General features: G+C 47.5%; 1 protein-coding gene across 4 annotated transcripts; it reads left to right on the top strand.

Annotated features, from left to right (window-relative positions):
• Positions 1 to 2,818: 2,818 nt before the first annotated feature.
• On the top strand, positions 2,819 to 27,288 carry PRDM1 (PR/SET domain 1). 4 transcript variants are annotated; one of them, XM_041725475.1, is made up of 7 exons: positions 2,819 to 3,060; positions 5,530 to 5,769; positions 12,387 to 12,506; positions 15,857 to 16,109; positions 21,247 to 22,379; positions 23,761 to 23,889; positions 24,266 to 27,288. In XM_041725475.1, exons 2-7 carry the CDS (start codon positions 5,587 to 5,589, stop codon positions 24,833 to 24,835), a joined length of 2,388 nt encoding a protein of 795 aa, XP_041581409.1. In that variant the 5' UTR covers positions 2,819 to 3,060; positions 5,530 to 5,586; the 3' UTR covers positions 24,836 to 27,288. The 4 variants fall into 4 exon arrangements, with proteins under 4 accessions (XP_041581409.1, XP_041581393.1, XP_041581419.1 ...); XM_041725459.1 differs by lacking the exon at positions 2,819 to 3,060 and adding an exon at positions 4,880 to 5,191; XM_041725485.1 differs by lacking the exons at positions 2,819 to 3,060; positions 5,530 to 5,769; positions 12,387 to 12,506 and adding an exon at positions 13,188 to 14,745.

Genomic DNA, 27,288 nt, shown 5'->3' with positions numbered 1-27,288 from the left:
AAGTAACTGGGCTTGTCTTGTTTGGTTTCGGTGTTCTAACAGGGAGGGAAATAATATATAGTGACCCAAAAGGCATTAAGTGGTTACTGAGAAACAAACATTTTAAGGCTTAAGATTCCGGACCGTGGTGGCCTTAGATGGTTCTGGGTGCAAAGCTGTACCGATACCAACATCTGCCTGCTTTGGTCAGTGTTCCAGACTTGGTACTTGGACTTCCAGAAGGGGTGAATGAAGCTCAGAGGGTCGCCCCCGTCTTCTCCCCACTGAACTTTTTTCGTGCGGGACCATACCTAAATACGACTATAGGAGCATGCTTGTTCTGATGAGGGCAGGCTTCCTTTATTCCTTCCTCCTTCTTTTTCTTTTTTCTTTTTCCTTTTTTTTTTGCATCTTTGGTTTTTCATTACACGATTGCCTATCCTTGACTACCACCCCTGGTGTGGACATTGGGGTGCTACTTTAGACAAGAAGCAAACATTTGAAGGATTTTCTGGTTTAACACTGGAGTTGTTAAAATGGACTTTCCTTAAAGTTCCACTCGTGGCCTTCTCCAGCTCAGCTGGAACACCTGGAACTAATTTTAGGGTTGCCTGGCTAAGCCCCACACTGGTATTTGAAGTTTGCGTCCTCCCCTAGACTCAAGCCCATTTCACCACCTCTGAAGGTGAGTGCAGGCTGATATTAATTAACAGCGAGTTGATTCACTGGCATCTTCCAGTCATTAAAGTAAACGTTTGGCTCAAAATAGTCTCTTCCCACCTCAAGTATCCAACGTTTTGGCCCATTCCCTTGCTCCACCGTGGTTGACTCACCAGCCCTTGCACGGTGTGGCCCAAGAACAGAGCTTGATTCTAAAAGGGAAGTGAAATACTCTCTAACATCTGCAGGCGAGACTGCTGGAAGAGCAGGCCAGCCTGCAGTATGACTACATTGTTTTTCTGTCCATTGTGGCGCTGACTCAGCATCAGTTAATAAACCCTCTCGAGAAGGCTGGATTTCTCTTGTTTAATTATCATCTTGGAGCTTTCTGAGAACTCTTAGGAATTGTTCATTCAGTTTTATATACCCTGAGCACATCTGCGGGGTGGAAGGTCCTGTTTCCTCTTGGTGCTAGCGTCCCCTTTGGCACAACGTGGAACAGCAGCCGCCAGGCAGCCAAGCGGGGAGTGTGTGTTACTTATGTCCCCTAGTGGGAACGTAATTGTTCTGTACTACAGAGATTGTGGAGAGGACTTGAGACGCAAAAACCATTTCCTGGACAATAATCTTTGCCTCCCACCCCCACCCCCACCCCCAGCCTCCCAGCCACCCACCCGCAAAATTCTAAAAAAAAAAAAAAAAAAAAAAAAAATTTCCTAAAAGAGAGGGGGAAAAACGTGAAAGATAAACAGACATATTTTTATGATCCAGTCGGGCTCTTGTTTTTGCTTTGTTTTGTTTCCTCCTGTAAACAAATACTCAAATGTCCACTTCATTGTATGACTCAGTTAGTATCATCAGGTCGGGGCCGGGTGTGTGTATGTGGGTGGGTGGGTGGGTGTGTGTGTGTGTGTTGGGACGTGGGTGTGGATGCACACGTGTATTCAAAAATGTTAGAAAGGACCTTGCAGCCGAAGGTGGAAGGAGAGGCGATTTCAAAAACAACCACCAAGGTGAGGCAAGCAGGAAAAGTGGGAGACTTTGTGTTTCAGTGATCCAAACAAGCGATTGTGATGGGGTGCCTGCTATAAATGGACTCTTTGCATCATTGTTTCTCTGAATTAGAGGATTCCTTGCTGAAGGCACAAGACCATTGAAGGAAGTAAAGCATCTGGTTTGTTTTGTAATGAGAAGCAGGAATGCAAGGTCCACGCTCTTAATAATAAACAAACAGGACATTGTATGCCATCATCACAGGATGTCCTTCCTTCAGCAGAGGGGCTGAGTGGGGCTGGAGGAAAAGCCGGACAGGGCGTAGCGCGAGCCCCACTAATTACCGCCTCCGTCTGCCCTCCGCTTGCAGTGATCAGTTCAACATTCCCTGGAACCGGGAACCGATTAATGCTCTGCGCTTTGCTCACACGCTCCTCCGCGGAAGTCTGGCTGCGGGTTTGGGGCGGGGGGTGGGGGTGGGGGACACACACACACACACACAGCAAAGGCCAAGACTTTTTTAATCCGTAGGATCACAACTTGTCCCTAGGTCCCTATTGATCACTAAGCGGTCGGAAGAGGCAAGTTAGTCTGCCCAGCCAGATCTGAATGTATTTCGGTTCTGGAGGACTATTTGGGGGGGATGGATGGATGGGGGGATGCATGGGGGGGATGGATGGGGGCGGGGGCTCCAGCTGGACTGGAGACCGCTCCACTTTTACTACGAGGAGTGCAAACACAATTCCGCACGCTCTCTTGGGGTCCGTCTTGTGTGTCCCTCCCCGTGCGGAGGTGAGCTGCAGCTCCCCCCCCCCCCGCCACCCATTTAAAAAAAAAAAAATTCAGGTCACTTTGAGGTCTCCCTCGGGTTAAGGAATGCACAGGGCGGGGGGGCCCGTGGAGCGCCCCTGGAGCGCCCGGGCAGGGAGGGGGCGGGAATCCGCCGCAGCCCGAGCCCGCGTGGGGGCTAAGCGCCTCGGAGCGAGTCGGGACGTTCCAGGGCCACGCGGGGACCCGCGCGCGCGGGGGGAGGCGGCCGGGGCGGGCGCGCGGGGGAAAGCCCTGGGCCGGGAGCGGGCGGCGCGGCCCGGGCGCGTTCAGGTGTGGCCACGCCCCCCTCCCGCCGCTGGTGGGAGTGAATCAGACGAATGGGAAATCTGCAGCGGGGAGGGGAGCGAGCCGCGGGGCTGGTTAACACAGACCGAAAGCGCCGCGGCGGCACTCGGCCCTCCAGAGCAGCGCGGAGGCCGAGCGGGCGCCGCACCTGTGCGCCGCCGAGGTCGGGCGGCCGAGGCCCCGCGGGGAGCGCAGCGCGTCCGCCCGCAGCCCGCGCGGGGGCGCCGACGGGGATGCGCAGCGCGCGGCGGGCGGCGGCGCGGGCCTCCGAGGCCGGACCTCTGCTCCGAGCAGCGCGCGGGGACGCCCTCGGTAAGCGGCGCGGCTCGCCCTCCCGCCCGGCTCGGCGGGGCGGCTGCGCGGTCGGGGACGCCGGGGCCGCAGCTGTCAAACTCGCAGCCCACTTCTCTCCCCTCCGCCCACCGCACCCCTGGGAATCCTTAACCCTTTCCGCTCGAGGCGGCTTGAGGGTGACTTGGTCGAACATTTCCCCCTGCCCAGCCCGCTCCTGCTCCCGCTCCCGCCCCTGCTCCTGCCCCTGCTCCTGCCCCTGCTCCTGCTGCTGCTCCCGCTCCTACCCCTGCCCCTGCCCCTGCTGCTGCTCCCGCTCTTGCCCCTGCCCCTGCTCCTGCTGCTGCTCCCGCTCCTGCCCCTGCCCCGGCTCCCGCTCCTGCTTCTACCCCTGCCCCTGCTCCTGCTCCTGCTCCTACTGCTGCTCCTGCCCCTGCTCCTGCTCCTGCTCCTACTCCTGCCCCTGCTCCTGCTCCTGCTCCTACTGCTGCTCCTGCCCCGGCTCCCGCTCCTGCTCCTACCCCTGCCCCTGCTCCTGCTCCTGCTCCTACTGCTGCTCCTGCCCCTGCTCCTGCTCCTGCTCCTACTCCTGCCCCTGCCCCTGCCCCTGCCCCTGCCCCTGCTCCTGCCCCTGCTCCTGCTCCTGCTCCTGCTCCTACTCCTGCCCCTGCCCCTGCCCCTGCTCCTGCTCCCGCTCCTACTCCTGCCCCTGCCCCTGCTCCTGCTCCCGCTCCTACTCCTGCCCCTGCCCCTGCTCCTGCTCCCGCTCCTACTCCTGCCCCTGCCCCTGCTCCTGCTCCCGCTCCTACTCCTGCTCCTGCTCCCGCTCCTACTCCTGCCCCTGCTCCTACTGCTGCTCCTGCCCCTGCTCCCGCTCCTGCCCCTGCCCCTGCCCCTGCTCCCGCTCCTGCTCCTCCTCCGGGTCGGCCGGGTGTTCGAATTTCGCTTTTTTTTTCCTCCCCCCTTTTTTTTCTTTAAAAAATTCGCTTTATCTTAACGTTGATTTGGCATCGCGACGGGTTCGCGTTGGAACTTAGTAAAAAAAAAGAAAAGAAAAAGAAAACAGGCAAGTGTGTTTTAAAAGCGTGACTGGCCTCCGCCTCCTTTCTGGAAGAGCATCCTATTTAGGGGAAGGCAGAGAGGACGGGAAGGAGCCTTCCATCCACCGACCGGGGTGCCTACCTTCGGAGGCGCTCTAACGTGGAAACGAGGCCCGTGTTCCTTTTTTTTTTTTTTTTTTTTTTTTTTCCCCCCGCGAACATCGGATGGGAAACCGAGGCAGGAGTCGTTCACCTTCCACCCCCCCCACCCCCTTCCCCGGAAAGCCCTGCTCCCGCCTGCGAGGGGCTGGAGGGGGTGCGGGGCACTTGCGGGAAGATCCTTATCAGTGCACAAGTGGCCGCGCAGCGCGTCCCGTGAGCCCTCGGTGTTCGCTGCAACTTTAGTTACAGTAAAGCCGAAGCCCATCCGCGACTTCTGGGAATTCGTACACTTTCAGATTTAAATGGAAAGTGCTATTTGTAGCTGAGGGCTCCTCAAGGAATTCTCTGCGGGGCAATGCCATGGACGAGTTCGAGGCTTTGTTTGTGCTTTTGCAATTTGGGGTGAGATGCTCGCCACCGGTCCAAGGAAACTGCCAAGGAGTCCCCCCCCCCTTTCAAACTTCACCCTCCTTTTTTTTTCCCCCTTTTTCTTTTCTTTTTCTTCCCTTTGCTCTTTTTCCTGTGCTCCCGAACCATCTCTGAAAGGCTGCAGCTTGCTGGGTGATGCTGGCAGGATGCAACCCTCTGCAGCCTTCCCTGCGAGAGGATGAAAGGGAGCGCGCCGCGGAGGAGGGGGGGGGGGGCGGCGAGTTGTTTTGAAAGTTGTTTTGCGTTGGGAGCTGGTGGGAAAGTTCAGTCTTCCCCATTTGGGAAAGGCTGGCCGGGTTCCGCTCCTGCCCCACACGCGCTTTCCATTTTTAGCTTCATTCAGAGGCAGACAGAGCTCCTTCCTCTTCCTCTCCTTGTTTGTGACACTCTTCTGAGGCAGCTTTTCCACAGCAATGAGGGTCTGGCGGCCGTGACCCCGGGAGCCCTGGGAGCCCTGGGCCTAGGCCGCAGCACCCGGCCTCCTCCTGCTGTGGGAGGCAAAGCCAGGGATTGCTCCCGAGGTGCTGCTTTTTGCTTTGCTTTGCTTTGCTTTGCTTTGCTTGCTTTTGTGTGTATGTGTGTGTGCCTCCCCCCCCCCCATGACTTTGCCACACAGCCTTGTCTGTCTTTCTTTTTCGAGAACCAAGTCAGAGTAGCATTTTAAAACCCTGCTCCCTCAAGCCAAGTCTTCTTTACGCGGCTTTCGGGCTCTTACTCAACTGTACCAAGCGCCCTGCATCTGCTTTTAAAGGCCTCAGCCCCTACTGTATTAGTCACAGCCTCTCCGACGGCCAGAGCCACGGGACAATGGGGATTAAAGGCCTCTCCCCCCCACCCCCCCTTTCTGTCTCTCTCGCAGGCTGCCCCGAAGTGTAGCTCCAGTGCTGTGAGGTCTCCCCGGTTGAGCGACGGGACCATGAAAATGGACATGGAGGACGCAGACATGACTCTGTGGACAGAGGCCGAGTTCGAAGAGAAGTGTACCTACATAGTGAACGACCACCCCTGGGATTGCGGCGCCGACGGAGCGGCCTCGCTGCAGGCAGAGGCCTCCCTCCCCAGGAACCTGCTCTTCAAATATGGCCCGAGCAGCAAAGAGGTAAGCGCCTGCTCTCTGCCCAAGCAGACTGGCACCTGGCGCAGCTCTGCCTACTGCTTGCCACCCCCCCCCAGGGTCTGCGGAGGAGCAGTAAATAACTGATGACTTAATGCGCTCCTGCTCGGCCTTCTGGGTTCCTCCAGCCCCCCCACTGTCCCATCCTAATTAGGACACGCTTCAGTCTTGCTGGCAAGTTGACACATCTTGGCAGGGCCCCACTGCAGCACGAGGCGGCCGGGACACGGTCAGCGGCCTTCGAGCAAAAGCCACTGGCCACCCTGGACTCGCTGCCCCTCGTCCTCCAGTGGTACCATAGCTTGGGAGGGGAAAAAAAAAACTTTCTTAGGAAAAAAAAAAAACTGGTTCGTGTTTCTTTTGTCTCCTTTTGGTCATTAGGTGGCTTTATTCTTTTTAATGAGCCGGCTTTATGAGCTGGGTTTCTAAAATTATGCTCAAAACCTTGACGTGTTTATGAACTGAAGTGATGGTAAAAACCGAGAAGGGGTTCGTGTAAAAGTGTCCTCTGTCCGGATGACTTCAGAGCTAACCACTGTTTATCTGCGGCAGCTCCTTTGCTCGGGCTGGGCTGGCAGGCCGATTCCTTATTGGCCTCTGAAGTGGGTACACTCTTTGTTGTTTCAAAGGGGCTGGAAACCCAAACTTGGAAGGAGCAAAGGATTTGTGTTTACCCTTTTATATAACGATTATAGCGAGGCGTGATGTGTAGCTGTGAAATAACTCGCAGAACCACCTCTGGTGAGAATTGAGCCACTGCAGTCAGTCCTCACTAGACTACAGCTGAGCTTGAGGGGATCGACCCCCCCCCGCCCCCCCACCAGACTTCCCACCACCACAACTACCGGAGGGTCACTGTCATTTCTGTGGCTGCCTCCAGAAAGAAGGGATTCCTCGCTGTGGAAATCCACCACTCGATCCTGGGACTGTTCCCTGGAGCCCTATCAGATCACTTTTCCTCCTTCCCCAAGGAACGGTATTTGGAGGAGTCGGGGGAGCCTGTTGGGGAAATACTTGATCTCTTTCCTGTTTGTGCGTCTGAGTTCAGGGTTTTTGGTGAGGGGGAGACACAGCTGTCTAAAATTAGCTAGAAGCAACTCTGCTTTGAGTTTCATTAAAGCTTAATTTTTCCCCCTCCCCCTTGGTGGAAGAAATAGAGGCAGATTTTATAAAAAGCAATATTTAAATTGGAGTTGTACGTGAACGTTACCAAAACTTAACCCCAGAGGTCGGCCTTAATTATACCTCTTTCTGAGAATAACCCTCCTTTCAATAGAAAGCCTCATAATATGTGGCCCGTGGAATCAATGTGGGATTTGTTTGGCTAGTTAAGCTGTGGCTTTAAAAGGTGTAGTGTGTTTTTTTCCCATATCTCATTTGACCAAATATTGGTCTGTTCCCAGGGTTCAGTTTATGCCGTGTTGCCCTGTCCTGCCCAGTGCACTGAAGTCAAGACCTCTGTTCTGTGGGTCATCTTTGCCTTCTAATTCTATAACGTTCTTCTCCTCCGTTCAGCTCTTGGCTTGTTTTTCGATTTCCATCATTCTACTTAAAAATCATAGCTAAATAAAGGAATGCCCTCAGATCATTAGTGCAAGGCTCAGAACGATAGCTCCTTGCCCGAGATGTGTTAGTGAGCAGCCCCAGCCGCGACTAGGAGCAAAGTTCTGACTTCCCCAGCCAGTGCTTGATTATGCTGCACTGGCCCCTCTTGGTGTCACTGTGGTTTTATTTATCGTCTTTACATCTTTCAGACTGATCCTTTATTAAGCTGGTTTGGTTTGTTGTTTTTTTTTTTTTTTTTTCCTCTGAACTTCTAACTTCCTATTTCGGTATGTTCACACAGTGTCTGTATCCCTAAAAAGGATCCTCCAACACTAACCTAATGAGAGATCAGGGTCCTCCTGTACTATTGTCCCATATTGTATTTAACTGAAACACTTGAAAATAATACAGCTCCAGTTCCTAATCATCAAAGTAACCAGGAAGCCAACTCAAATGTTATACTGTCTCACACTTAACTCTGGAATTTGTACCTACTCTTCTTTCTCCTTCCTTTCTGCACTTTGGGAAAGGACAGCTCCCTTAGGGCGGTGAGAGAGGCACGTGGCATTGAGCCACTGAGGGTGTGATACCTGCGAGCCAGTTGTCGGACGGAAACCTTCAGAATGGATGAAATGTTTACACTGACATTATTCAGTTAGTTCTTTCAGTCCCGCCAGCCATAGAAGGGGGGGTGCCTTTCTACGTGGGGTTTTTATCTCCCTGATTTATCTTGCCCTTCTTTATATGTTTTCATTTAAGTAACAGAAGATGTTACACTGTGTGCTGTTGTGCTGACATACTTGGGGATTTTTTTTTTTTTAACAAGACCATTTTTCATTATGAATTTGTGCTATGTGTCAGCACCTTTTTTTTTTCTTTTGGTTTTAAAAACAAAACATACGAACCAAATTTCTGATCTTGACCCTCAGTTTTAGATTTGGTTTAGAATCATTCTGTACCTTTAATGAGCCTGTTCTTACTTCCTATTTCCAGAACTCAGACCAAATATAGACATACTATTCAAAACTTTTAAGACTTTTTTTTAACTGATGGGTTATTCTTTTAGGGGGATTTTCCCCTTGTCCTCCTGAAATAATCTTCTGTGAATACATGAATACAGACAGATCAATTTCAACAGTTATATTTTAGAAGCAGTAGCCTGTATCGAGTTTGCTTATGTTCAAGAGGCACAGTGGCTCTGAGTCTGACCTCCCAGTCATGTGGTGATAAACATCAGACCGGTGATGGGGACTCACCGAATGTCTATTTTGATTGAAGTCCATTATTAACTCAAGCCATCTGTAAAAAGTATCTCTCTGTAACCTGCAATTCCCTCTTCTTTCTACTGCTTTTTATTTGTGAGACAATGTACTAAGGCATTACCATGTTTCCTTTAATATAAAGCTAACTAAGGAGGGAATCTTCCAAAAACATCTCCATCCATCCCACCCCACTTCCTTTTTTAAAAAAATGAAGTGAATTATAAGCTGAAGTCTTCGTCCACTACAGAGTTCTAGTCATCTCAATGCAAATGTCCTTGTATTCAAAATAGAATTTTAATTGAATAAGTCATTCTTATGGGGGGGGTGGATTCGGGGAGGGGAAGAGATAGCTAGTAATTAAAATCGCATCTTCATGTAATTTGGGGTGAGGATGCTCATACCACATTTAAACCCTAGTAATGTTCCTGCTTAAAGCCCACTGCTGTGTGTGTGTGTGTGTGTGCATTTGTCTATTCCCTAAAGGAGGAATTGCTTCAAAAAAAACCCCAAAAAACCAAGTTCATATTCTCCTTGATATCAGACTTTCAGCAACCCCCATCCTAAGTTGTGAAATCTTCGTTTTGTACAGTGAAAAACAAGCCCTTTTTTTTTTTTTTTGGTCTGGAAACTTCAGACATCAGGGTGTGTTCTCTAACTGAGGCCACTGAGTAGAGACAGATCTGCCCAAGCAGTGGAAGCGCTGGCTCCCGGCATCATGCGTCGCAGGGAAGAGCTTGATCAAGGGGCAGCAAGAGAGGAGGCGAGGAAGGGTGGAGGCTAGGGTCTTCTCCCAGATAAGCTTCTGGAAGGCACACAGACAGCAGCCTGCCCCTAGTAATAATTCTTTAGGACCCTGGTCAGTTCCTGAGTAGGTTTTTTTGGTTTTTCTTTTCTTGGGCTTAGGTGAACACATTCTTAATTAGTCTGTTTAGCACTGTGAGATCCAACACACACATCAGGTTCCTCTGTATCATGTGCTTCTCCCGGGATAGAATGTTGTTGGTTAAGATTCACATCTGGACCTTTCTGGGGCAAGAGGGGAGAATATGACTTGGTCTTCCACTTCCCATTAAAAACAAGCTTGGTTCCTATTCCCCCTCCACAGTTACCTACCCGAGCACTGTAATCTTAGAATTGCAGCCTGTATGTCCTTTTTTGAATAATGTCTCAGACATGGATTTGAGATGAAGGTATTAAAAGTGCTGGGCTGGGAATGGATAGGGATGGTGTATAAGCTACACAATTCCTTCCAACCTTGAAATTCTATTATCTTGTGTCTCTGTTCATCCACTTGTGTGAGTTTATGTGTTCCCTATAGCTCGTGTATAATAGAGCTTAAAATAATAGGGCTCTGTCCCACTTGTAAAGATAATCTAATACTGAGGCTCTTTGGCTTTTTTTTTTTTAATTACAAAATGCTCACCACAATAAGTGTAGGTTCTTTTATTTGTTTGGGGCTTAAGGATTCTCATAGACTTCTCTTACACCACAGACCCTCCTCTTTTTAATTGTTCTCCTGTCTTGCTTGCTTAATTGCATTTGTAAGGTTAGAGATGGCAAGTACTGTCTTCCAGCTTCCTCAGCGACTTACTTTATAGTTGTACTCAAATTGGTGCTGGGTGATATGTCTTCTGCAAATTCTTTTGTAGGAATAAGATTCTAGTCGATTTCTTTTTGGCCATAAGAAAACTTGATGTGTTTTCTTAGTGTAAGATTGATAGATGAGAACCAAGAGGCCCATTGGTTTTTTTTCTTTAAAAAAAAAAAAGAGCAATTCAGAAGGAAAAAAACCTGACCTCAATGTAATGCTACTTGTTGGTAATCAAGCTCTGACTCCTAAGACACTGTCTGCAAGAGACTATAATTTAAAACAAAGTTGATGAACCAGTTGAGTACCTTTCTTTAAGTTACTGCTTTAAAGTGGATATGTTGAAAATATCAACTGCTAATTATTGGCTCACCAACAAATGACATTATTTGTTTTTCCTGTTTGTCATTTTGATATTATGGAATAATCTCTCGAATGTGAATGCCAAATGCTTTGCGTGTCATACAAGTCAATTCCATGAATTTTTCAAATTAATTAGGTTCATTAATGTATCATCAATAATGATCCTCTGCATAAGTTAAGTCTACTTAAGCTTTCGTATGTATTTTTATCTCAAGACTGCTCTGAGGTACTCCTGTCCCCAGTAGTTTTACTGCCAACAAATATCAGTAACGATGAACCGTATTGAAAGGGCACATAAATGTAAATGAAGGCAGAGGAGGAGGATGAGATGAACATCTGCTTTTTTCAGCTCTCTGCCAGAAATTCATAAAGTACCAAAAATAACACTGTAGCTCACAACCTTGTTTCAACTTGTGTTAGGTGTAGGAAATTTTCTTTCTTTTTTTTTTTTTTTCTTTTTTTCTGTCTTTCCAGTCTGGGTATGCTCCATTGGCTTGTATATTGAATATTAAGTTGTTTTAAAAAAAATCATTGGCTGATAAGAAATGTAAATGAGAAAGACTGGACTGTTAGAACCACGGAGATGTGCTTATTCCATATCCATTTAAACAGGTTTAAGCTCTTGAGGAGATTTATCGAGGTATCAGTGTATCTCACACCCAAAATCTGAGATTCCACTGTTGGAATGCATGTATTGATTGATGCATGTATTTGGACCTACACAGTTACACAGGAGCCACCCGGTTTAGTAAAACCTGGAAGTAAATATTCTTTTCCCTCCCCTCTTGGTCCATTTCAGTAAGGTATTCAATAAGTAATTTGTAGGAGGTTTTAGACAAGAAAGAATAATAATAAAAATGGGAAAGTGACTGAATAAAAACCAGCACGAAACTGTAACTGCAGAATGTTGCACAGGACTACCTACAGAGGAGTTCTTTTGAATAGTGATGAATTGCTTCCTGATTCGTGGTTGGTGATTTTTTTCACTCCCTTAAAGAAATTTACGATCAAGGAGGAACTGGCATAGTTAACATGTTTCTTTAGCAAGGCCTTAGTGTGATACATCCAGTCTGAGAAGGTCATTTCCTCAGCTCTTAGAACCCACAGCTCTCAGAACCCCCAGCTCTCCTCAATATAAATTCCATTTCAAAGGACGACTTTTGACCACTGTTGAGTAGAAGATGCTAGAGGAGAACAAAGTTACTTGAAAGATCTTACTTCTATTAAAGAGAACTTACAAGTTATGAAAACACACACACATACACACACACACACACACACACACACACACACACACAAACCTCATCTGGAATGAAAAAAAAATATAATGTGTTTTGCTTCTGGTTCCCTAGGCCTTTGTGGAGCAACCGAAGAGCATTATTTTGGTTTCTGAGGTTAAAACTATTTTATTCCCCTCAAGCATGCAGTGTTTATGGTTTGAAGGAGAAGGAGAAATAAGAAACTAGGAGCAGGCTGAAATAGTTTAATCTTGACCGTCTACTTCTGCAGTACCTGATTCTAAAATCCGATCAAACACTCTGGTTACCCTCTCTGTTCTTCTAGTATGAAAAGTAATCATAAAAATGAAAAAGTCACCAGAGAATAATCCTTTAGACTATTTTAATGCTTGGTTGGGTATTTGCTTATGATCTGGGAGCTAGCTTAGAAGGTGGCTCCCCCCTCTGATGAGGCTTGTTGTTAAAATTATGTAGGCACCATTGATAACTGCTCTCCGTATCATAATTTTGTCATTGTTGGTTGTACTACCACTTGACAATTCGACGCAAAAAAAAGTTGGTTAATATTTTACAGTTGAAGTAATTATTTCATGTTACTCCCTTTAGGTTATTGGAGTAGTGAGTAAAGAATACATACCAAAGGGAACACGTTTTGGACCCCTAATAGGTGAAATCTACACCAATGATACTGTTCCCAAGAATGCCAACAGGAAATACTTTTGGCGGGTAAGTAGGGGAAAGTTCTTTCAGACTCCTTAAGAATTAAGGGAAAAAAATGGAGTCAGAATTGCTGGGTCACTTCCTTTTTCAAACTGTACTGGGTCTTAACCACAAGTCTTCAGGGCCCCTGTGGACACAGGGAATTGTTAGCAAATGTGACTGAAGCTGGTTAATTGTTTGGCTCTAGAAATGCAGCCTGTAGGTGATTAGGGATGGAGATATGGACTATATGTGAATCTTAATTTTTGCAATTCATTAGAGCTTTGTGATGAAAGGAAACAGTTTGCTGCTTGCTTCAAGGGTAGGTTCATTTGCATTTCTCTGCAAGGAAGTAGTAATGAGTCACCAAGCCTTAGATTTCACCCCTTCTTGATTTCTTGCTGAGTTAACTTTAATTGAATGGAAGAGTAATCGTAAATGAATTAGCTTGAAAATAGGCTAAATAAATGCCGTTAAGGAAGGATGGGTGGAAGATGCCACCAGAGGAAGGGAGATGACTGGGACTGTTTTTGCGCCTGCCTCCTAAAACTTATTGGGTTTGAGGGTATGTAGATTACCCCGGTAGCATACGGGAAATGCTTACAATCTTGTGAGAGCATAAAAGTCTGGCCTAAACAATTTCCTTCGGAATATCGGGACTAGAAAGGACCTTAAAGATGCAGGTGCAGTTTTTGAGTAAAAAACCCTGGATTAGCAGGGAACAGAGACCAAATTGGACTGCTTTCCATCTTCCCATAGATGTCTCTCTAGGATATTGTCTTTTTCTCAATTAGAAAATAAAGATACGCTTACTAAATTTAAAAGTAATTTTTTAATACATAACTTGCATAAAACGTACAGGATGACCAAGAAGCATTATTTGAACTCTTTTGAGAACCAGCTGCATGGTAACAACCAAACCTGGATTATACTTCTTTTGGCCGATATTTACCCAGGATGCTTATATCTTTTGGGGAAGTATCTCTGAAAGACTTCTGTTTGGGGATCATTCAGAGATCGTTCCACAGAAACAGGATTTTTTTTTTAATCCAGGAAGTTTTGTGTTTTTAGAAATTTATTTTACCATTTTCCAGACAAGACAGAGCACTAAGAATGGTTCACTAAGAATTGTGTGCTCACAATTTTTATTTAAGAATCACACATGCCTAAAATATATTTACTTTGTGACTTCTAATGGGCAAAATGTCAGTGAGTGCATTTTTGCCTTTATTGCCAATAAAGCCTTCTCAGAAGTGAGCCACAGAAGTGTGTGACTCTTGGGAGTCAAAAGTCTGAATTAACACCATCCAGGATAAGAATTAAGGCGTGATCATTTTTTAAAGAGGCAAGAAATACGTTAAGAACCTCCTGTCTCTGTCCCGGGTTCCCTAGTCACTAAAGATTCATCGTTAAGTAACTGAAATGCTTTCCTTGGGAGGATTCATATGGATCAATCTTTCACATACAAAGGATATTGTAGGAGAAAAGTCCCCACATATTGTTAAAGGCGTCCTGAGTTTGCTGGCAGGAATATGAACATCTGTTGTAAGGAAAGAAAAAGTTTCATGCAAATTACACAGTCCAAGAAGAGTAGGGATGTTCCAGTTGAGAAACCAGTGACATTTCTTGTAACTGTACTGTGAGTCAGCACATTTTTAATCTTCCTGATAATATACGGCAGTGTAGTGAGGTGAGAAGGAGCAGTGTTCGTTTGACGTCTGCGTTATTTTATTTTCGCGTGCGTGTGTACATATGACTTCATGGGACAGAGGATACAGTAAATCGTAGTCCATGGAAGGCTGACTGGAATCCCATACCGGTAGCTTTAGAAAGCCGTCTCCGCCCGGTGAAGAGTGCAGAACGATGGAACCCCATGTTCCTGGAAGTTTGCACATCACAGTAAACAAACTTGAAAACCCCTCTTGATAGCAGAATTCACCCGGCCTTGTTCCATTTTCTCTTAACAAAACACACCGCAAAAGCTCTCACAAGCTGCTTTGATGAAGCCACATGTATTTCCCCCTTCACAATTTACAGGAAGTTACTCTTAAAAGAAAGTGATTCTGGTGTTTACTGCCCGTGTTAAAGGGACAGAGTTCCTTTTTGTTTCTGATAACGTTTGAGTGAAATACAGACGCGATTTGTAGACTTAATCATTGTCAGTATGGGACTAGGAACCAAGCCATAACCTGCTGTCGGGTCAGAGCAAACCTTCTGCTCCGAACAGTGCCCCACCACTTGAAGACTACGGGTTGCAGATAACCAGGTATTGGTCCTACACGGATAAGGAGATTTCTTAGGTCTGAAGAAAACGTGGTACACCTTAAAAAAAGAGGGAGAGCGAGAGGGAAAGGGCATGTGGAGGGGTAAGGAGTTCGCTTAGAAAGGAGCTTCGGCAAGGATGTAGGTTTTTAAGTTTTCCTGTTCTTACCTCTGCCTTTTTACCAAATAGCCTGGGTGCATCTGCTAACCAGAAGCGGTATTACCGTGGGGCCGACTCTGAATTCCTCATGATGCCTTGCCTTTAAAGGACAGCACAGTTTCTTCCTGTTCTTTTTTTCGAGAAACACATGCCCGTCGCTCCGAGGCTGGTGTTTTTTAGCCAGCCACCTTTCAGATCAGAGGGCTCCCTCTCCCCTCCTTGGGCTTGAGAGAAAAGTGCAAGGCTGAACGTGTTTATCAAGAGGAAAAGTGACTTCTCAGTAGACTGTCAAATCCTGGCTTCTGTCCCGGTGTTCACTTTGTTATGGCAGGTGAAGTTCACCTTTGCCCCACCCAGTGTTTCCACAAAAAGGCAGGGTTCCAAGTATTCATATGAACAAGTGTTACTTCTGGACTTGGAGGCTTGGGGGTGGAGGATGTTTGCATAGTTGAAGCCTTGGGCGGGGGTGTAGGAAACGGCAAGTACAGAGGCCAGAGAAGAAGTTGAGAGACTCAGTTTGACGTATTCGGTTGGCTTGGTCTTCTACCCGGTGACTCAAAGCACTCAAAGTCAGCATAATCGGAACCCAAGTCAGTCGCTTCGCCCATTTGCCGTTCACGGCGGTAGCAAAAGTAGTACTCTCTGGTGGTTTGAGCCGGCCGGGGCAGCTCCTTAAATGAAATGTCGTGTTTCGTTCTTCTGTCATTTTTCCCCAAACACGAAAAGATGATAAAACTGAAATGGAAAAGGTAACTGACAAAAGCGCGCCTTACCTGTTTCCGTCCTTATTTCTGCTGATTCAAGACCGCTCTGGCTACACCGATTGCATCCTTTCTCCCAAGTGGGCAGCAGGGGAAGGAGAAATCCGTGTTCGTTCTTACAGGTGCAGGGGGAAGCTTTCCACGGCTTTGGGGCTGCCTTTGGTTTTCACACGTCTGTCTTTTCATTTGGGCAGATCTATTCCAGAGGGGAGCTTCTCCACTTCATCGATGGCTTTAATGAGGAGAAAAGCAACTGGATGCGCTATGTGAATCCGGCGCACTCTGCCCGGGAGCAAAACCTGGCTGCGTGTCAGAACGGGATGAACATCTACTTCTACACCATTAAGCCCATCCCTGCCAACCAGGAGCTTCTTGTGTGGTATTGTCGGGACTTTGCAGAGAGGCTTCACTACCCTTATCCCGGAGAGCTGACAATGATGAGTCTCAGTAAGTGGATTACAGAACAACAACAACAAAAAATTAAAAATGCCAGTAATGTCAGTTCTGCCCCTATGAGCTAATGACATGTTGTTTAATTATATGGCTTCGTTTGTTAAGCCAAGTAGGTGGCTTAAACAAGGGACTAGGAAAAGGGAAAAAAATTTTTTTTGTAGTCCCTGTTCCCCAGTATGAAACCTGATCATGTAACGTGGTAAAAGCTATTTTGAGTGTTTAATTCCGAGAGTTACAGGAAGAAATAGATGTCTAATTCTAATCTTTCCAAAAGGGGGCAGGTCGGAGTATAAAGGGGATTGGTCCTGACATGCCTAATATGCAAGGTATAGCCCTCGTTTGTGGTGATTTGTCCGTGCTTACGACGTGTGTTGGAATGTCGTCGAGATGAACATTTGGCTATCAGTGTATGGGCTGATGTAGAACCCATCGGATTGTTTCTAGAAAGACTCACAGCTATAATTTTTAAAATATTATTTTAAATGGAGGGACGCTTGGGTGGCTCAGCGGTTGAGCATCTACCTTCAGCTCAGGGTGTGATCCCGGAGTCCCGGGATCGAGTCCCTCATCGGGCTCCCTTCGAGGAGCCTGCTTCTCCCTCTTGCCTGCGGCTCTGCCTCGCTCTCTCTGAGTCTCTCAGGAATAAATAAATGTCTTTCAAAAAAAAAATTCTAAATGGATAGCTCAAAGATTTTTTATATCTTAGCTTCCTTCTTCATGTGAATAACCTAATTATCTAATCTCCTGATCAGTATTATGGTAGCCACCTCTCACTTTAACAAATTCTCAGTTCCTTAGGTTTATAAGCTTTTACTTTTTTATTTGCCTAAAGTTACTGTCACTGCCCTTCTACAAAGGGTTACCTCATTTTAGTCATTCTCAAGTGACCTCTAGGAGCAATTTAAGAATTACCATAAAACTCCACAATCTGTTGTAATTATGTTGTGTGTTCTTGGTGAGACTGGTATGTTTTAAGGAAGTTTTTAAAAAATTAGATCCTCTTGGGTTAAACGTTTTGACATCTAAGTTTTTGTAACTTTTTTGTTTGTTTTGATATAATTTCAAACTTAAGGAAGAGCTGCGAAAATAGTACAAAGAATTCCCAGGACCCTTTACTCAGGTTCACCAATTCCTGATGCTGCACTCTGATTTGCTTTACCTGAAGGCCCGATTGTTTTAGTTCACATTTCCACCTTTGAAACATTTGGCGTGAGTGTTCATTTTAACATTAGTTAGAATTTTGACTTCAACTTTAGGGCCAGTTAACAAACTCATTACCTGCCCTGGTCAGGATAAGCCAACTCTGGAGCTAGCTGGTGCTCACCCCACGCTGTCTAGTTTATCTGATCTCCCTCCCTATGATCTCAGTACTGTATTTATTTGCAGTTTTCTGAAAAGCTTATAAATCTCCTTCACAGGATCACCTTTTAAGTTTGCATTCATGGTTCTCTCTCTCTCTCTCTCTCTTTCACACACACACACACACACACACACACACACACACACACACTTTGGGTTCGCCTTTGAGCTTCAGGAAGAGGTCTTGAAATAACTGGAAACAGGCCAGCTTCCAACAGGAGCATGAGGGGTGAATCAGGTCCTGACCAGAGGTGTCAGTCTTTTTCCCTCATGTCTCTTCTGAGCTCCCAAGAGTCTGTTGTTTGCACTGAGCATCCCAGGAACCCCAGGAACCATTCAGCTGTTTCGGCATCTGTACATGCCAGGCCCACCTCACAGGGCCCAATGGTAAAAGGCAGCTTCTGTTTCAGCAGAGCCTCTCACAGGAAGATGTGCTTCCTCCTGACTTTCTCAGCATGGCAAGTCCCTTCTTGAGGGTCTCCTTACACTTCTTGAACTTAATCATGTGGGGATTCAGAGACAGGCCTAGGTGGTGTTTTGTTTTGTTTTCCAAACAGTAACTCCATTTGAAATGACCCCCCCCCCCCCCATCTCCCCAGTGACTTTGCACCAATCCCGAAGAAGCTTTTTCACATACATCCTTCACCCGGTGTAGTTTCAAAGGCCCTGCATTTTTATTCCCCCGAAGAAAGGTTTTGCACAGTATTTAAGATTCAAGTGCTTATTCTTTGTTCAGAGCAGAGTCCATGGATACTGTGAAATGACACTTTAGTTCCCACAAACGTCCCTTTTTTGTTTATGCAGAATTTTTTCCTAAATGCTGGTTTATCAGGTATCCTTTCCTTGTCCAGCATTCATGGTAAAGCAAGAGAGTGAACAATAACCAGTCACATTAAGCCAAGACTCCTGCTGCCGATTGTGAAACCAGTTGTCTTAGGTGTGGTAACCGATGATTGAGCCTCTGATCAGGAAAATTTCCACTCTTTCATCAGGCCTAATAGGTAGATTGTGTCTTCAAATCAGTTGTGTTGGGTTTCCATGCTTCAAGCACAACAGAGGTCTGTGCCAGAATCTCCGTGAGGACTTTAAGTGGCAGTGATGGTTCAATTGGTAGAATTTTGAGAAGAGATTCGAATTAGACTGAGAGGTTAAAAAAAAAAAAGTAGCCAGAAATCACAAGTTGGCGGGTTTAAAAAAAAAAAAAAAACAAAAGGAGTAGAAACTATTAAATTTAACTCTTATCCCTCCCAAGTTTTTTGGTATTTTTTTCCCTATGTATCTAACCAACCCATCTAGAAAACAGTTGACCAAATTATAGACTTCTAAATGTTAATCTGCTTTCTCAGTTTCAGTTGAAAACAGACTTTGTTTTGCCTACTGCAGAACTTCTAGGTTCTTTCTTGTAGTCTTGGGGGTTCTTATTATAGATCGAAAATGTGAGTCGGCATAATTAAGCCATTCAGAGCCTTCAGAAGCAGTTCACTCTTGAAATGACTCCGTCCGCCTACAGCCATTTAAGATTTAAGAACAAAAACAGATCTTGATTTTCTTCTTCATGTTAACTCAAGCTGCTGCTGAGTGGGAGAGTCAGAAATGACACCAGCTCTACTGATTACTCAGCTGCTGAAGGATGATTTTTTAAAATGTACCTTCACACAGACTCCACGACTTCCACCTTAGAACATGTTAGGGGGCTAACGTTTCCCTCTGGACATCGTTTTGGAGGGAGACAGACATTTATTTCTGTGGAGGCGTAAGACATACCGAGCATTCATTGTGTATTTGCGATATGCTGGGCCCTGTGTGCTAAGTATTTTGCATGGAAAATTATAGATTCTGACTTTCCTGTTTGCTGGCCCAATCATTAGCGTTGTTTTAATAACCGAATTATTAAGGTGTGCCTGGTGAGAACACCTGACTAAATAGGAGGGACGGTGCTACTGATGCACGTGCATTTCTTGCTTATGGCTTTGCTCTGTTGAATTTTAGAACCAAGAGAGTTTTGAGGCCGCTGGAAAAATTGATGAGTCTGAGGGAGAATTTGCCGCATGAAAATGGTGAAGTTTCTTTCTGATGTTCATTTTATGACGGGACCATCTTTTTTTTTTTTTTTTTTTTTTCTAATGTGCGCCCAAATGGGTGCCTCCGGATTGTTCTTTTTCACCTCCATAGAATTCCTTCCTGTGGCTGTGAGATGCCTCGCCTATCAGTTTCCCGACTTAGTTGTCTCTCTTCCTTTACCGTTTCAGCTTTAAAAAACAAAAGTGACAATTTGAACTTCCTGCCTGCTGGGCCTCACTGAAAGACTGATATTGGCCCGATAAGGGGTTATTTATTTTGGTTTAGTGGCTTCAGAAATCCCTCTCGCTCGACAAGCCTTCCATCACGGCCCCCATCAGCATCTTCCCTGATAGTGTCTTGGCTGTGTTTATTCTGGGGCTGCTGGCTCACCCGGGGGGGAACTGATAACAGCTAGCAGGAGATAACATTCTCCGAGAGCCTCTCAAACTGGAATCGAATCCCTCAAGCCTGTCAGCCCAGAGAATGGATTTGAAGAGTTCAGAATCTGGACTTCCACAGAGTTCATTTCTAGACCTATCAGATATCAAGCCTGGAGTGCTTTCTCAGTGAAATCAAACGGAAGCTTTCTTTTTGCATGGGGGGGGGGGGTGACCTAACGAATGATGCTTTTACAGAGGCTTCAGCATGGTCCCCCAGACCTGTCCCCTTCCGATGCCGAGGCCAAGAGCTCTCCCCTGCCTCCCAAGGCATCCGCACACATGGATGGCTCATGCCTCCAACCTCCTCCTCCTCGTGGGGCGGCCGTTCCGTTGGGAGTGATTGCCCTCTGATAACCAGAGCTCCAGCGAAGCAGCATCTGTTTTACTTTTGATTTCCAGGGAAGTCTGAGCGGGGAGTTTTTGGCCTTCTCTGCTCTGATTGGTCTTTCCCCAAAGGCATCGTTTGCTCTGTGTGCTTGGAGGGGCAGGGCTGGTGATGGCCTGGAGAGTCTGGAACTGTCCTCAACTGCTGCTGTTCCTAAGTAGTGCATTTACCGAGTAATAATATAGAATAAATGCTTTCATCTTAGCTGCCTGTTTTCTTTGGTGCTCTAAGTAATTGGACTGGCTCGGGAAGTGCCTGTTGTGGTTTGGCAGAGATGAGTATGTCACGCCTTGTGATTCCAGGGGACAGCGTTGCTGGGAGCCTGGTCAGACCAGAACAGAGAGCCTCGGTGCCATTCTTGTGTTGTCAGCAACCCCATGGGAAGGGGTGGCATCCACATCGCTAGTCTATCTGGCACAGGCAGTTTGAAGAGGGTTTTATCAAATTCATATTAAACAAGAATGGAGGCGAAAACTGATGACTGCTCGTTACTTGAAATGAGTCTTAATCTTTCACATCTCGTTCGCAGGGTGTGCTGATTTCCTTTCGGTGTACTGCGAACATCAGAATGACTTTTATTAACCTCTGACACCCCCACCCCAGGATTTTTCCACCCCGTTTCAATGGAGGCTCCCCCTGTTCTAGCTTGAACAGCACTTTTCCATCATACATCGCTTTTTACCGGTAGAAACCTCTTTGCTGGAGATGTTGCCGCTGTCCCCGTTAGGCCCAGAAGGAAATGGAGCGAGTGGGCCCCGAGCCCTCTAGAGGGACAGGGCGTGGAGACGGCAGGTGGCTGTCGCTTGCGGCCGGAGACAGGACAGCTCTGGCAGTTTGACTTGAGCTCTCTGGAGCCTTGGAGTAACCGTCCTTTCTTTTGTTGCAGCACAAACCCAGAGCCATCCGAAGCAGCCCAGCGCCGAGAAGAACGACCTGTGCCCCAAGAACGCCCCAAAGAGAGAGTACAGCGTCAGGGAGATCCTGAAGCTGGACTCCCACCCCCCCAAAGGGAAGGACTGCTGCCGCTCCAACATTTCACCCCTCGCCGCCGAGAAGGACGCCGACGGCAGCCCCGAGATGCCCTTCTACCCCCGGGCCGTCTACCCGAGCCGGGTCCCTCTGCCCGAGGACTTTCTGAAAGCCTACGGGATGGAGAGGCCCCCCTACATCACCCGCTCGCCCCTCCCGTCCTCCACCACCCCGAGCCCCTCGGCGAGAAGCAGCCCCGACCCGAGCCTCCAGAGCTGCAGCCCGCACAGCAGCCCCGGCGACACCGTGTCGCCCCTGGCGCCCTGTGCGCCCGACCTCCGGGACCTCCGCGACCTCCGCGACCTCCGCGACCACCGGGACTCGTACGCCTACTTGAACGCCCCCTACGGGCCCGAGGGCCTGGGCGCCTACCCCGGGTACGCGCCGGGCCCGCACCTGCCGCCCGCCTTCATCCCCTCCTACAACGCCCACTACCCCAAGTTGCTCCTGCCCCCCTACGGCGTCGGCTGCCCCGGCCTGGGCGGCGTGGGCGGCGTGGGCGGCCTGAGCCTCTTCCCGCGGCTGTACCCGGTGTACGGCGGCCTCCTGGGCGGCGGCGGCGGCGGCGGCGGCGGCGGCGGCCTCCCGCACCCCCTGCTCGGCCCCGCCTCGCTCCCCGGCTCGCTGCCCTCGGACGCGGCGCGCAGGCCGCTGCAGCCCGACCACGCGCGCCAGGTGCTCGTCCCCGCGCCGCACAGTGCCTTCTCCCTGCCCGCCGCGGCCGCCAGCATGAAGGACCGGGCCAGCAGCCCCGCCAGCGGCTCGCCCACCGCCGGCACGGCCGCCTCGGCGGAGCACGTGGTGCAGCCCCACGCTACCTCAGCGGCGCTGGCGGCCCCGGGCGGCGACGAGGCCGTGAATCTCATGAAAAGCAAAAGAAACATGACCGGCTACAAGACCCTGCCCTACCCCCTCAAGAAGCAGAACGGCAAGATCAAGTACGAGTGCAACGTGTGCGCCAAGACGTTCGGGCAGCTCTCCAACCTCAAGGTAGGGCCCTGGCGGCCCACGCACCTGCGGGGCACCTGCGGGGCACCTGCGGGGCACCTGCGGCGGCGCTGGGTCCGCGCATGCGCGCCCGTGGGGGCTGGCTCCGGCACTGCGGTGGCGCTGGGTCTGCGCATGCGCGCCCGTGTGGGCTGGGTCCGCGCATGCGCGCCCGTGTGCCCGTGTGCCGCTGGCTCCGCGCCGGGCCTGGGCGCCTCTGCGACCGTGGGAGCCCCGGCCGGGACCAGTCCGTGGGGGGTGGGGGGGGAGGCGGGGGGATGGGGGAGGTGTCCCTTTGCTTTTTAAATATTTTTTAAAGCTTTTATTTATTTATTTATTCATTCATGAGACAGAGAGAGGGGCATGGGGGAGGTGACACTTTGCTTTTTTTTATTTTTTTAAGATTTTATTTACTACTTATTTATTCATGAGACGGGGGAATGGGGGAGGTGTCACTGCTTTTTTAAAATTTTTTAAAGATTTTATTTATTTATTCATGAGACCCAGAGAGAGGGGATGGGGAGGTGTCACTTTGCTTTTTTATTTTTTTGACATTTTATTTATTTATTTATTTATTTATTTATTTATTTATTTATTTATTCATGAGACAAAGAGGGGGAATGGGGGAGGTGTCACTTTGCTTTTTTATTTTTTTAGCATTTTATTTATTTGTTTATTCATGAGACACAGAGAGGGGGGAGGTGACACGTTGCTTTTTAAAATTTTTTTTTAGCATTTTATTTATTTATTCATGAGACCGAGAAAGGGGGGGTGGGGGAGGTGTCACTTTGCTTTTTTATTTTTTTAAGGTTTTATTTATTTATTCATGAGACAGAGAGGGGAAATGGGAGAGGTGTCAGTTTGCTTTGTTTTTTAAATATCTTGTTTGTTCATTTATTTATTCATTCATTCATTCATGAGACACAGAGAGAGAGAGAGAGAGAGAGAGAGAGAGAGAGAGGCAGGGACATGGAGAAGCAGGCTCTTGCAGGGAGCGCGATGCAGGACTCAATCCCGCGACCCCAGGGTCACGCCCTGGGCTCCCTCTCCCAGGCAGGCCCTAAGCCGCTGTGCTTTTGTGCCATTTCCTCCTGTGCCACTTGGGGCCAGTGACTTCCCCGCCAAACCATCCTCTGGATGCCGCAAATGGGGGTTTGGGCTAAAAAAGCAAGTGGAAAGTGCCGCTGGCCTGTGGCTTGTGCTCCTTTCGCTCATACAAAGCAAAGCATCCAGAAACGCACGGGGACTCTATTCGTTCCTTCTGAGCTTTGTCTGGGGGCGGGGTGCTGTGTTAAGGTGCCCGGGCCATCGGTGCCCGGGCCTTTGAGCGGGATGCCAGGGCTCCCCAGCCCCGGCGCAGGCCTGACATGAGCCTTCCTTCCAGGTCCACCTCAGAGTGCACAGCGGAGAGCGGCCTTTCAAATGCCAGACTTGCAACAAGGGCTTCACTCAGCTCGCCCACCTGCAGAAACACTACCTGGTACACACGGGAGAGAAGCCACATGAATGCCAGGTGGGCAGGGTTCGACGTCGAATTTCACCCTTTGTAGAAAATGTCTGGGGAGCGGGCCCCGCGGGTCCGATCGCCCGTGGGTGAACCAGCGCAGGAGCCCGGCTGGCCACGGGCCTGGCACCCCCGTATCTGCGATGCGCAGAGGCGGTGACCCAGCCAGCTTCCAGTGGGTGGAAGATGGCAGAGGAAGTAGCCGCCTCCTCGCGCGCAGCGTGCCCACAGCTCCCTGTTTGCCTAATGCCACACCATGGGTGCCACAGGGAGGCTGCTCGCCCCGCAGGTTGCTGGGCGTTGGTATGTAAGCTCGCCCTTCCCACTGGCACCTAACTCTTAATCTTCTGGTCTTCCCGTCTCTGCCCTCTTCCCCGCACTGTAGGTTTGCCACAAGCGATTTAGCAGCACCAGCAATCTCAAGACCCACCTGCGACTCCACTCTGGAGAGAAACCTTACCAGTGCAAGGTGTGCCCTGCCAAGTTCACCCAGTTTGTGCACCTGAAACTCCACAAGCGCCTACACACCCGGGAGCGACCCCACAAGTGTGCCCATTGCCACAAGAGCTACATCCATCTCTGCAGCCTCAAGGTCCACCTGAAGGGGAACTGTCCTGTGGCCCCAGCCACGGGGATGCCCTTGGAGGATCTGACCCGGATCAACGAAGAAATCGAGAAGTTTGACATCAGTGACAATGCCGACCGGCTGGAGGACATGGAGGACATCGATGTGACCTCTGTGGTGGAGAAGGAAATTCTGGCTGTGGTCAGAAAAGAGAAAGAAGAAACTGGCCTGAAAGTGTCTTTGCAAAGAAACATGGGGAATGGACTCCTCTCAGGGTGTAGCCTTTATGAGTCATCAGACCCATCCCTCATGAAGTTGGCTCACAGCAACCCACTACCTCTGGGGCCTGTAAAGGTCAAACAGGAAACAGTTGAACCAATGGATCCTTAAGATTTTCAGAAAACAAAAAGTGTTTTGTCTTGTTTTGTTTCTTAACTTATGACTTGGCAAGTCAGGGTGCCTGTAGCAAATGCTTGTACATAATTCCAGTTCTGCAAAGCTCTCCTGACAGCAGATGGTTTCCCCTCACCTCTCTGGAATTAAAGAAGGAACTCCAAAGTTACTGAAATCTCAGGGCATAAATGAGAAAAAGACAATATATATACATATTATATATACTTATTTACACCCCCATCTATATATTTGAACCTGTGTATTTTGAATATTTGTGTGGATATGTTTGCATAGCCTTCCCATTGCTAAGACTATTGCCTAGCCATAATTATTTTTTCAATGATAATCCTTCGTAATTTATTATACAATTTATCGTTCAAAAAGCAATAATTAAAAAAGTTTACAATGACTGGAAAAATTCCTTGTAATTTGAGTTATAAATGTTATAGTTTTGTCTTGTGGCCATTCTTTGTAGATAATTTCTGCACATCTGTTTAAGTACCTACAATTTAGTAAACAAATACATTACTTCGGTTGACCTCCCTCTGTAATAATGGTTTGAAAATGAGGTTTGGTATTGCCAAAGTTAGACAGTTGATGTGTTAACTCGTAAGATCTGTCATTTGAACAGCATTGTGTAATGGGGGGAATGTGTGCAGTTACCCAATAATAACTTCAGTAGAGGAATTAAGAAAGGGAATCTTGTGTGTTTCTGTAGATAGTTCCGAGTCTTTTCCCCCTTGCCAAGGATTTATCAGAAAGGAGACAGGAAGGCTTCGCCAACCCGTCTTCCTCTCCAAAAAAGCAGGGTCACCCCATCCCAAATCATGTGACCATTCGACGTGGTCACGTGACCTTTCCATCCCAATGTATTATCTGACAATGTGAATAAGACAAAAATGCCATGTTTAAAACCACCGCAAAATGTTCCCAAAGCACAGGTGGTTTTGTATATGTGAGGTTTGGGGGCTTGAGTCTGGGTGTTGTTTTGTTATTGGGATTTTTTGTTGTTGTTATGTCAAAATTGCACAAACATGGTGCTCTACCAGGAAGGATTTGAGGTAGATAGGCTCAGGCCACACTTTAAAAACAAAACAAAAACAAAAACAAAACAAAACAAAAAAAACACGAGAAACGGGTATTCTTGTTGTCTTAGGGTAAAAGCAGGCAATGCACATTCCCATCCCCAACACATCAATTTTATTTTTTTTCTGTAAAACCCAGATTTTCCTCAGTATTTGTGTTTTTACATTTTATGGTTAATTTAATTAAAGATGAAAGGGCATTGCAAAGCTGTTCAACAACAATTACCTCATTGAGTGTGTCCAGTAGTGCAGGAAGTGATGTCTTATCTAATGATTTGCTACTCTAGAGGAGAAACCAAGTGTGCTCCCGAAAGATAGAATGTGTGCCGTCTTTTCCTCTGCTAAGCCCAAAGATGACAAGTCAGCATTCAAGGTGTAGCGAAGAGTGATGTATATTTATAAATCTATTTATACCACTATACCATGTGTATATATAATATATTTATAACCACTTAAATTGTGAGCCAAACCATGTAAAAGAACCTACTTTTTCCTAAGGGCAAAAAAGGAAAAAACCATCCTTTCTGAGGCTTTGCTTAACACTTGAGCTCACAATCACATTGGTGAGCTTGGGCACCCCTTTGCTATTATTGTAAGAGACCCCAAAACCTTGGTGCAAAGGTGGGGACTGCGTAACAATCAGGGAGAGAGATTCATCGTCTTTCACCAGTAAGGGCAGTCTGAGATGGTTTGCTTTTTGTTTTGCCACATTATGATTATGTGGTCACACCCAAGTCACGGAAGTAAAGTCCCATTACTCCCTTTACCACGGTTAACTTTTCTCTACCTCTCTTTCCTTCCTAAATAACTGATGCATCACTAATCAGCCAGGTTTATATAGTCAGCCTTCTACTGATGGCCACTAATGTCAACCTGCAGCAAAGAACAAACTTAGGATAATCCAGGGAAACCTCAGAGCCTTACTGATCTGTTCCTACCAGTGGCAAAACTGACAATTTTTTTTTTTTTATGGATCAGTGCTTGACAAACACAGTCCTTAATTGTAGGTAAACCAAAGCATCACACACTGACATCGACACCAAATACTCTCAGTTCTGTTCATTTGTTCTCTTCTTTCCCCTTTTATGCTTTCTTATTTGTGGGTATTTTTACCAAGAGCTGCACGGCTTGAGACGTCTTGATTCTCTTCACCATTTGACTTTCCCTCGTAGGCCTCTTACATGTGAATGTTGAGCCCACAATCAACAGTGGTTTTATTTTTTTTCCTCTAATCAAAGTTAAAACTGACCAAAGTTATTGGCTTTTTACTTTGCTAGAACAACAAACTATCTTATGTTTACGTACTGGTTTACATTGTTATTTATGTGCAAATTGTCAAAATGTAAATTAAATATAAATGTTCAT

The sequence above is a fragment of the Vulpes lagopus genome, chromosome 1 (genome assembly GCF_018345385.1).
Source record: "Vulpes lagopus strain Blue_001 chromosome 1, ASM1834538v1, whole genome shotgun sequence".
NCBI lineage: Eukaryota > Metazoa > Chordata > Mammalia > Carnivora > Canidae > Vulpes > Vulpes lagopus.
The sequence above is the reverse complement of the archived record's forward strand: the minus strand, read 5'-3'. Positions and strand labels throughout refer to the sequence as shown.

What these genes read in the sequence shown, in the direction of transcription:
- PRDM1 (XM_041725475.1), top strand. Translation starts at nt 5,587, where the DNA reads ATGAAAATGGACATGGAGGACGCAGACATGACTCTGTGGACAGAGGCC. An exon ending in GGCAGCTCTCCAACCTCAAG is followed by an intron (nt 22,380 to 23,760) that starts GTAGGGCCCTGG and finishes CCTTCCTTCCAG; the next exon opens with GTCCACCTCAGAGTGCACAG. An exon ending in AGAAGCCACATGAATGCCAG is followed by an intron (nt 23,890 to 24,265) that starts GTGGGCAGGGTT and finishes CCCGCACTGTAG; the next exon opens with GTTTGCCACAAGCGATTTAG.